Source organism: Triticum aestivum, unplaced genomic scaffold, assembly GCF_018294505.1.
Source record: "Triticum aestivum cultivar Chinese Spring unplaced genomic scaffold, IWGSC CS RefSeq v2.1 scaffold124094, whole genome shotgun sequence".
NCBI lineage: Eukaryota > Viridiplantae > Streptophyta > Magnoliopsida > Poales > Poaceae > Triticum > Triticum aestivum.
The window spans coordinates 1-11694 of NW_025227916.1; the positions used below are offsets into that span (position 1 = coordinate 1).

The window sequence follows — 11694 nt, forward strand, 5'->3', positions numbered from 1 at the left end:
TTTGAAAGGTCAGCATAGTTGACATAAATCATGGACCTTCACTTAGTCCCTTTTTTATTGAACTAACAATGAACTAACCACAACATCAGGAGGAACCAAACCCCTCCAGTTTGGCAGGTGTACTCTTGCCATCATCCTACTCTCTCTCTCATTCCACCCACGCACCCATGCATCGAGTCCCGTGTACAGCATTTCACCAAGCAAACTGAACTGGTACTTGATCTTGTGACCATCCAGGCGTAGGACAGTAGGATTGAAGTGTTCGAACCAAGTCCTGCTAATCACAAATAACAGTAAATTATCAATGCGCCAGTAGGATGCGCTCTGCCGTACGGAGAACACAGGAACGGGAACTAACCTGCTAAGTTCGGACGGCTCGCTAAGCATTTCGACCGTCTCATATAAATCCATGCAGACGTGGTCTGGGTAGAAGAAGTGATGAAGTTCCAGCTCAAACGGCGAAAAGCCATAATTATGTGCAGCAGGTGGCTGGGGTGGCATTGCTGGAACAACCGCTGCACGCAAGAGGAACATGTCAGTCCTGCCCAAGGTCAATTTAAACACGCATGCAACAGGAAGAATTTTGGAACCCACCTAGAGGCAGTGGGTTACTCTGCTGGCCACCTCCAGGTAAGGCAAGCCTCTTGTTCCCTAGCGGTGTGACTGTGGAAATACGTTGTTTCGGCAGGTCCGGCGCAACAGCTACACACGACCCACACATTTTCCAATTAACGATATAAGTAAACGTAAAATAAAAAGTAGCACATGTTTGGAGCTGGATACACTAACCTTCGCCCATGGTGGTATCTCCACGATGCATCATATCAGGCACCACTTGATCCCTTGCACCACAGCCAAGGGCCTCATGCATGGTAGTCTGTCTCGTGCATCTACGAGGAGGCACTGCACAGCGGTCGGAAAATTGTATACATGAGGCCATTCATTTTGTCTGACCAAACCAGCCGTGCAATTAGCATGTAAAAGTCAACGATCACTTACATTGAATGGCAGGACCTTTGCCTTTTACATCTTCTATCATTGGCTTATCGTCCGGCTCGTCATCAGGCACCATAGGCTCATCATACTCAAGCGGGGTCACTGGCTCTGCAACCATAACACGTAGTGAAGCAGATTAATTAACCTTCAAAAAAAGGAATTCACCAATGTCACGTTTTTGCTGGCACCAACCTTTTCCACGTGCAGACTCGATGGTTGGAATGGCCGCGCCCTGACGAGCAGCTTGGCCCGCTTCCGGCACTAGAACAATAATTAGCAATCAGCCTTTGCAATATACGCTTTTTTAAAAGGAAGAACATGTTAGCGTGATCGCGACCAAACATACCATGTTCCTTATTTGCATCCTCGTTTCGGACCACAACAGCCATGAGAGAACGCGCCGCCTCACGTGACGTTGCTGCGAGATCGGTGACAATATCTAGTTGAATAAGACAAAGATTTAGATCTCCGTTTGTTAGCATCCAGGCTTTAAGCAGAGTTGGCGACGTATTAGAATATATCCTGCATGCAAACTAGTGGCCCACATCCATGCAGACTCGTGCCTCATCCACCACCCCTCCTCCTCTAGGCTGCATGCATGGCTAGGGCTGGGCGTTCGGTTTTTATGGTTAATACGGTTCGGTTTATTCGGTTTTCTTGAATTTCGGTTTTGAAGAAATTGCCACCGAAATAAGTACACAAAATTCAGACACCGAACCATATTAACCGAAATATATTGGTTCGGTTTGTTTGGTTAACCAAAAAACCGAATTACATGCAGCCACCAGTCAAAGTGTCACGACTAATGAGAAGGGGTGGCTTTTGTACAAAATGCAAAAAACAATCAGTTCCATGAACGCACATACATACACTCGGTGGAAGGATTCACTAGCTTTTCACTAGCCGTGCATGCAAAAGAATAGTAAAATATTTCAATGGAATAAATTAAGGACTAATCATTAGCATAGTGATATGTATTAGCATGGCCTTACGCACTACTTATATTAGAGAGATTAGAGTTTTTTTGTAGAATGCATCGAGACACCAGAACTTGAAGAAGCCAGGAGCGAAGTACCTTTGAGCAGCCGGCCGGCTTAGATGTGGCAGGACCGGTACATTACAGAGTAGATTTTTAAGAAAAATAATTGTGGAGCAACTACTGGGTTGGGCCGATTGCAAATTGGCCTGCCGGCTGTTCAACCGATTACAGGAACATACTAACCTTCCCCTAAAAAAGGAACATACTAACCAGGATACGTACGGATCGGTTTCTTCGGTGAATTCGGTTTGTTAGCGATTAAAACCGAACACGACACTGAACACCGTATAGTGGCCGGCTTTCACACCGAACCATAAAACCGAACACCGAATAAACTGACAAATCGGTTTAAAAGGTTCGATTCGGTTTGGTTTTTCGGTTTTCGGTTTCAAAGTGCCCACCCCTATGCATGGCACACTAATCCATGCATGGCACACTAATTTTTAAACCAGACCCTTAAAATAATAACACATCATTGCTACAACTATATGCATGCACATTTTATATACTCGCTAATCACTTTATTCTTTCTAAAATCAGAAAGTACACTTGCGCAGATGCATACCTGTCATCCTTCTTGGAACATGCGGGGACTGGCTCACATTAGGAAATGCCGCAGCAACTGGAGCTTGCCTCTTAACCCTTTCAATGAAATCATCTAGAGTTTCCTCTAGATCTCTCTGCCGTTTTGCAGCTGCCTTCGTGCGTATTTCTTCCAGTACCTTATCTTTCGCCTCGTCGACCATCTTGACAAATGCCTCCTCGCGTTTTCTGAACTGGTTCTCCACTGCTTCCCTTAGAGCCGCTAGAATCTACACATGGACAAACGCAGAGTTGTCAGTCTACTTTCGCATGGAAGGATCTGCAAAAAACTACTAGCCATACAATACTTGACAGAAGCGAACAAAAAAGAAGCTGTAACACACCTGCGGATCCACCTCCTTGTCCTGGGCCATGCCAAATCCAGCAGCCGTAGCATGCACACCAGGGCTTGGTGTGTTCAACGGTTGGGCTGGAGCTGCACTCCCGGAAGCAACATTGAATGCCGGAGATCTAGGCACATCTGATACCTGCATGCGAACAATCGAAATGAATTTATTAAACATGCAGTTCCGGCATACTAAAGGATAGAATTTGCATTCATTGAAGAGAATATTTTCTAGTTACGTCACCTCAAAGCCAGCATCCACACCGTTCCTCGCTGCATGCTTCTTGGTCTGTAGTCTCATGAACGTGTCCGAGTAGTGAGCCAGCCTAGGAAGTGGCAAGCCCTCACGTCCTTGCATCCCGTGCTCGTGGTAGTCACAGAAAATTATCTGTGTGACATTTTTGGCAAGAGAAGCAAGCAAAACTTGTCATTTGCAAGCGAGGCCGCATGAAATCATGGGAAAAAATAAAGATGCATCAAAAACAAGAACTTAAACTAACCTGCGGTATAACAAGACACCCCTGGAGGATTAACTGAGAAGGGTCATGGAGAAGATCCTCCCTCAGCTTGGTTGCAGCCTCTCTCAACCCCTCGACCACATAATCACAAAAATCATAGTCTGATATGTGACTTGGGTCAGCAAGAACTGGCAGCAGCTCGTACGAAATTTTCGGATGGGCTCCTTTTGGAACAAGAAAAGTCGAGGCAGCTATGATTGTACATGCCGCCATCATCTTCTCCTTCTCTGCGCCAACTATTGCTACCTTGCTTGCAGTTTGCACTATATTCTTTATTTCCACAATCGGGATCTTGCATGCCTTGTGCATTTGTGTATCTAAAATGTCATGCAACCTTGCTAGCAAGGCTCCCCGGTCTGCCAAGCAAGCACCACCGGGAATATCTATCTTCCTACCACAGGGCTCTAGTCCTAGGCATTTGGAAACCTCCCTACCATTTATCTCTACAAAGTTACCATCCCCCATGTCCATCTTCATGTTTTTTGGATCTATGCGTGACAGAAGAGACATGGAGAAGATACGATTGTTATTGCCTAGGAGCTTGATTTTGCACAACTCATCTATCCCCGCGCCCTTGAACACAACTTTCATGTTCGGGTTCCAGTCACCCGCGATGGAGTGAAGCATACCCGCGTTGTAGGCTGTGTTTAGGACGGGAACCTTCTTCGTAGCCACCATTGTAGAGGAAGACGGCACATCCGGCGGCGCCGCAGGTGAACAGTACCTTGGTCTGCGACCCATCCTCCCAGCAAATCTGTTTCAAGAAGAACACTTGCGTAAGAACACCAAGAAGAGAAGAGAGGAGCCAAGGTGATATGGACAGGAGATGAACAACGAACAGCTAGTACCTTTTGCCTTGGGTTCCTGCTGTTCCGCCCAGCTCCGGAGAGATGTGCTTTGCTTCTGCGTTTAATCTCCTCCCCCCCAATGCGAGCAGTACATATATAGACCTGCTCCGGCCAGACGGGTCCCTGTGCCTCGAATTGTTTTTTAACCTAGTGGGCGCCAGTGTGTCCACGCATGCGTCAAGCCATGTCCACAAGCCGAAGCCCCAATTGGTTTATTCACCCCACCTCACCGAACAAATGAGAGAGCACCACCTAACTAGAAATATACTCATCGATAATCACATTATGCTAACACCATAAGCATAATCTTTTAAGCAGTAATATACTCATTGTTTTTTTTGTTGGCACGTGTACAAGTAATTACGCAAATTTTTTCAAACAGTAACACTCGACAGATAGGTCACACAAATCATGCGAAAGAAGATGATCCAAATTAATTTTTAAGCACGGGAACTGATACATTTTCTTGCAATCTCCTCAAGTGATACATTTTTTTGCTCTAACTTATCTAGATCTTGGCACGCTTGCATGGAGGGCTTTCAGCGTCGTCTTCTTCACCACCGTCGTCGCAAGGCCCAGTAGCTGACATGTGGTCCCCATCAGCCAGCACGCATGCAACGCTTTCCTTTGCATGTGCCATGCAAGGATCGAAGTCTGCTGCCTCGTCTTCAATCAAGCACAACGGCAGCTGCACGGTAAGATCCACCTGCTCACAATGCAGTTGTAAACCCAGTTAGATATTTTTGCATTCGGAGCTCTCACAAGCATAATGCTTATAGCGGAATAAAAATGCAACATAAAGAATCACTCACAGACGGCACGTTCTCTTGATGATTTTTTTGATCCATCGGCATTGCTGGCCCTTGTCCAATAACGCTATCCTGCAATTAGCAACCAGATGGAGTTCTGAATGATATTTCTAACGAAAAAATGAACTTTTTTGTTAATGCCAAGTCTGCGCAAAAAACAAACAACCTCATCACTGGCTATTTCTATGTCCGACGACGGATCATGGAACACGAGATCATCGAGACCTACGGCAGCACTAATGACCTGATGATGCATAGGGAGAACATATTAGAAGACCAAATCATTTCTAAGGACTGAGACGGTAAGTTTTAACAGTGAGATACATGCTCTAACCTGCACCCCACCAAGTGTCAATGTTGAACCGGATGCCTCCGTGAGCTGGGAAGCTGGGAAACCCGTGCTGCTGGCGTCGCTGCTGGGCGCCATCCCCTACTCACTGATAGAATGATTTTCTGGAGTGTCCGCGCCACGTCCATAAATAGAGGCCCCAAAATTATGGTTTCCCTCCAAAACAATGGTTCAAATTTTGAAAAAACCCAGCTACGTATCGTATCTAGTTTTGATTTTGAAATCTATGGCACCAGATGAACCACGCATTGCATATACAATGGCTACTGCCTATATGAAAGCTAGTACATTTGGTCATGTCCATTAATTGCAGCACAGATGGGCGGAGTGGTACACCTGTCCACTGATCTTGTCAACCACTTGCCCGGTTGGCCCGCAGATGAACCGGCGTGATGAGTTCAAATAAAAAGGTTTTGGGAGCAGTGCTTCCATCACCAGTCACTTCAGAGCACGCCCAAGCTTGTGTTCCCGCACCCCCCTCCTCCTCTCGTCAACCAATCCACCCACACCCCACACCCCCCACTCCCAACCCCACCCACACCAGACCGTGAGTCCCACACCCAAAAGCACGGCGCCATGTGCTGGGAAAAAAATTTGTCCAAAACTATTCTTATCAGTCCTAAGCAGCCCTCCGATTTTGCATTTTTTTCTAAAACAATATTGATTTCCCAATCGTGAATTAGTTCGCCCAAAAAAACAATGTGTCCACAGCCAAAACGAGCTCTATGGTCATGCATTGCGATCCACCATGGAACTCAACATCACACGCTGGTATGGGTGCAGGCCATGAAATCCTGTTACATACGTCGAGTTCACCTGTGCAAGGCAGAGCTCGCGTGACCCACTGCCGCCTGGGTGCACAGTGCAATGGAGCACTCTACTGCAAGCTACTAACTAGCCTTTGTCACTTGAAAAGACGACAACAGCGACATCAACGCAGTCCTCATTGTACAATTTCTTGACTTCGGTCTCCATGGTGGTACTTGGGTTAGACTGAAGCTGTCACAAGCAGAACTTGGCAGCTTACACATGCCCCTTGAACCAAGCAATAGATGACATTACTTGCGCAAAAAAAACAAGCCTTGACAGAGGCAACTTTTTAGTTTGTTTCTTGGCTTGAACACAGACCACTTCAAATAATAAAGGAAATTTACCTAATCCCACATAAGGAATACATGATCATGCCCACATTACATGAAAGTTGACGAACCACAATTTTTCAACGGTTACATGAAACGGAAGAAAATTGTCCCACATTCGATGCAATTAAAAAAACTCTCTCTATCCTTAGGAACTCTTAACGACTACAGGAAGTTTGGCTCAAATGGGCCGGATTTCTTAGTGCCACAATTGTTGCGTCGATGTCCAACAACACCACAGTTCGTGCATTTCGGCAACTTCCTTGGAGCCTTAGGTAAATCACCTCGCTGCGGACAAGTTGTACATTTGTGCCCTTGTTCTCTGCAGATCGTGCAAAAACGGGACCTCTTAAGTTGTTGCTCATACGGAGCCTTGTCCCTGCTTGTCGTTCGCCTTCCCATTTGCCTCTTCTTCTCATTCAGCCCAACAGCTGAGCAACTAGATTCACCATCAACTTTATTTGTTTGCAGCACAGCATTGCCACCCACATATGCATGTTCTTTTTCCGCTAGAGTCTGTTGTTGTTTCTCTCTCTCTGCAAGCCCCATTCCATCTTTATCAACACTAAGTGGAAGCAGAGTCGCATGCACCTCCTTCATCATCGCCATGAAAACATCATAGCACTTGACATTGTTGTCGCCAAGCACAACACACTCCAGCGCTTTCATGTACATGGTGTGGTGCCTGAATGTATCACTGGCCGGAGGCCCTCTGTCTCTCTGATACCTAACCAGATGCTCAGGAAGAATGTCCCGAGCATCTCTCGTCCATCTCTTAAGTATGTGTTTTGGTGGTATTTTTTGCAAACGGAAGTGCACCATCACCTGTATCATGGCGGAACAAATCATGTCATATAATTTTTTTTCATGTGGGGTATCAAACATGACAACGTGACTGAATTACACAATAACTTTGAACAAAGAGCTCACCTGCAGTGCATGGCAGCACACTAGCCCAGCATGCTCAAAGTACCCGCACTCGCAACTGAAAAAACTCTCATCTTCATTCACTTCTATCTTGAATTCAACTTTGCTCCACCTCTCCCTGTTTGCCGCTTCTACATGGGTAGACTTGTAAATCCTCCTAGGCAACACCTCATCCAACACATGTGCCCCACATTTATACAATTCCTCGCCAAATTTTTCAAACATAGCTCTGGTGTACACCTTGCTAGCATGTTTCTCTATTGGAAGGTTCACACTAAGAGGCACGCTGCTCTGTGATCAGAAGCACAAGTTTGTCGAAATGATCAAGGGGAGGAACAATAATAGGTTTAGGAGGCTGATCGCAAGGAAACAAAAAAACTGCGGCACACTCACCAGGGATGTCCTCTTCTCTTGATAACTCTCTTCTGCTTCTCTATCAAATTGCAATTTCTGAAACTGCTTCAAAAACAGATGCATTGGGCACCCTGGTGGCACGTAACCCTTCAAAAGATGGTTTGCGCTCTCACTCCGTTGAGTGCTTGTCATCCTAGCACAGAACACCCCTCGGAAATACGGCTTTGCCAATTTATGCCTCACCTCATATATCTGCGTCAAGAAGGGATGCTTCCTCAGCGAGTACTTCTCCAACATCTGGTCCCATCTAGCCTGAAATTCTTCTTCAGTTATCATGTGATGGACAAGCTTGTGGAACTCCAGTTTGAAATCGTTGTTCTTGCTCCAGAGAACACCCATGGATTCCTTAGCCTTTTTCAAAACATGCCATTTGCACCAACGGTGCACTGTGCTTGGCAGCTCTGCTTCAATAGCAAGCTCCATAGACCGTGCTTGATCTGCATTTTCGTATAGAAGCAAAAACAAATGAAAAAATGACCAGATCAGGCAACGTGCTGGTTACTATAACACTAAAAGAATGTTTTTATGAAATGGAATTATGGTGTTATGCACACAAACCTGTAAGTATTGTCTGCGGATGTTTGCCACCCACCATGCGGAGAAACTCCCTGAATATCCATTTCAATGTTTCCTCTTTCTTGTCTCTCATCATGGCTCCACCGAATATTATGCTTTGGAAGTGGTTGTTAACGCCAACAAACAGGCCAAACGGCATATCATACAGGTTTGTCATGTATGTAGTATCAAATGTTATTGCATCTCCAAAATACCTATACTGATCGCACCCTCTACTTGTCACCCACATCAATGTTCTGATGCGGCTCTCCTCGTCGACCTGCACTGTGTAGTTGAACTCTGGATCATCAGCTTTCATATCCGCAAGCATGTTCATCGTTTTTACCGCATCAAGATCCGACTGCTCCTTGTTGAGCTTCCTGCACAATGTTTTCAGAGACCTTTTTGTAAATGGCACATTCTCCGCAGCACCAAAGAAGCTACCAACAATGCTGAAAACCTTCCCAAGGGAAACATTGTTGTCCCTCAACTGCTTCACAAGATCCTTGGTGTATCTATCTATATGCCTGTGCGACTTCCAATGCATTTTCTGGCCACATGTAATAGAGAGCGGATGGTTGTGCCCTGCTTTGTGCTCTGATATGTACCAACCAGCATCCTTGGATCTCAGCAGCCTTATCATTGCACTGCAACCACATCTCGACGAACGGCTGTTCTCTTTTAATGGGGAACCCTACAGAAAGAAAAATAGCCATTAACCTCAAATTTCATCAACACTTGTAAACATCCTACTACACTCCCTCCGGCTCAAATAATTTCTCTCAATGATGCATGCTAACTACAGTTCAGATATTAACGAAACTGGCTTGATACACGACTATTATACAAGAGGCATGGAAAAAATTATTTTTCCCGCACACGTACCGTACAGGCACACACAATCTCTTGCATACATCTTACTCTTTGCACATTTAGCCTGCTCTTTGCCAACCGTATACCAAAACCAGTCTCCCATGAATAAAGGTTGTAGAATTCATAAGCCTCGTCCAGCGAGTCAAATTCTGTGCCAATCTTTGGATTGATGACATGCCCTTCACGATTTTCAGCATAAGCACGGACAGACGACTCAAGAGCTGTTTTCCTGTCAGGGTTCATCTCCCTCTCTTCAGGCGCCTTCCCTAGCCTCACCCTGAATCGGTATGTCGCACCAAAAACAAACAGTTAGCAATTAGACACATTTTTTTTGTTTTTATTCAAACCACCAGTATTCATCTCTAATTACAAATTGTACATTTCCACAACCATAACTGTTATTTTTCTGCACGCAACTAAATGAATATTTAGTTATTTGTATAGACTAAACAGAACATCATATTACACAAACCAAAACAGACATTCTTTATGTATGCATTCGGAGAGCTACTGATCCAACTCTCTCTCTCCCTTAATTATGAAACCCAAATGGTAAGCTCACGCATAGATTTTCCGCTGTCAGGTAACTTTTTACCATTTGCACCATGCAAATCATGAAAAACACATCTTATTACATGATCAGAAATAGCATACCCCTAAAACCAACGAACAGCCTGCTAAAATCCACCATATCATCCTAAAAGTCGAATAAGGCCAGGCATTTTTTTGTTACATGCGCCAGCAGTCTAAGTAATACTGGAATACAAATTAATACACAGCAGATGACTATCCAAAAAAATACTTTATGGGATAGAGTGCTATGTGCCACTCTGAAATGTAAAATCGTGAAAGTGAACACCACGAAACACTTGCCCTCCGCGTCAGATATGGGCAGAACAGGACAGCACACCTACTCCATAAAATGAACTAGTTGAAAACGCTGCTGAAAAAAACGCATCCCTTGGTCGTACAGCCAAATTTTTTCCGAGATTCATCCCCAAATCTAAAACATGTGGTAATGAAGCATGGTGTGGGAACAGAAACAAGAATGACCTCCTCGTCCAGCCGCTGGTAGCTTCAGAACACACCTCGTATCTCTGTCCATCTCCGCCAATCAGTTCTTCGTCACCCTTCTCGACCTCTAGAGCTGGGGCAGTCATGGAATCTTGGGACTCCATCGGGAAGACACCACAATTCCTGCAGTCTAGGATATCGCCGTCAGTGGATGGATTTGCAAATAAAATGGGGGCAGGGATCAGGGGGGCATAGAGATCTGGAAAAACAAAACATACCCACTGAGCTCCAGTGCGTCCGTCGACATTTCGCCGTTGGGGAACCGTCGCCGCCCCGCCCGTCTGGAATAAGAGAGCCGCCGCCGACGCAAGCTTTCTGTTTCTGTGGAAGAGAGGATAATGCCGATGAAAACTGCTCGCGTGGATCTACCTGCTCCACATGTCCCCGGGCCCATAAACCTGTTCTGTTTCGAAAAGTCCATAGTGTACCAAAATGCCGGCCCAGCCAAATGAGTTGTCCAGTAGGCCGGGGGACAGGAATCGGTGAGGGGCCGAACAGCATACGCCTACGTGATACTAGCTGTATCACGGACCGTATTTCAAAACATAGGCCTGCCACACAGCTGGACTGAGGTGACTGATACGCAATCCCAAAGCCCATTCCAACGCACGAGATTGCGGCCTGCCTGTAGGCCGGCCTCCAAAATCCCGCACTCCACAACACCTTCCTATCTACACTAGGAAACTACGACGTACTTGCATGTACTGCTCTGGTGTATTTCTAGTCAAGTTCCTTACAACTACTAGGAAACTACTTGGTCCTTGCATGCCAAGCAAGCTATTTCCATTGGTGTCGCATGCATGCAACCGAAGACATGGTTGACTCAACATTCTCCCCCTCAATCTTGTCGAAGATACTTGATGTCCATGAGCACAACTTTGTCACGCAGTTCCTGGAACAGGACGCCACCAAGTGACTTGGTTAGGATGTCCGCCTTCTGCTCACCTGTCCTGATTAACTCCATGATCACTGTGTTCTCGACGCGGTCATGTAATAGCGAAGATCGATGTGTTTGTTGCTATCTTTCACAAGGATGCACAACTCATGACACATGTGGTACATCTACACCTGTTGTACATCTACACATGTGGTACATCTACACCAGTTGTTCATTGCCATGCTCTTCACAGGATATTGCATCAATGTAATAGCCATATAACAGCTAGGTTTATGTTTCCACATATATTTTCTTCACAGGATATTGCTCATCCCCTTAGATGAGGTG

General features: G+C 45.6%; 1 protein-coding gene and 1 pseudogene across 1 annotated transcript; both read right to left on the minus strand.

Moving 5' to 3' along the window:
* Positions 1-78: 78 nt before the first annotated feature.
* LOC123172906 (uncharacterized) lies at positions 79-4222 on the minus strand (the record flags this gene model as incomplete). Its single annotated transcript, XM_044589794.1, has 11 exons — positions 3464-4222; positions 3208-3351; positions 2962-3105; positions 2601-2847; positions 1343-1435; positions 1189-1257; positions 1000-1104; positions 790-903; positions 595-702; positions 359-515; positions 79-274 (listed from the first exon to the last, which is right to left on the minus strand). Coding segments are annotated over exons 1-11 (2136 nt in total), but the record flags the coding sequence as incomplete, so codon positions are not given.
* A 2569-nt stretch (positions 4223-6791) lies between these two features.
* Positions 6792-11433, minus strand: LOC123172905 (uncharacterized; annotated as a pseudogene).
* Between the last annotated feature and the right edge of the window lie 261 nt (positions 11434-11694).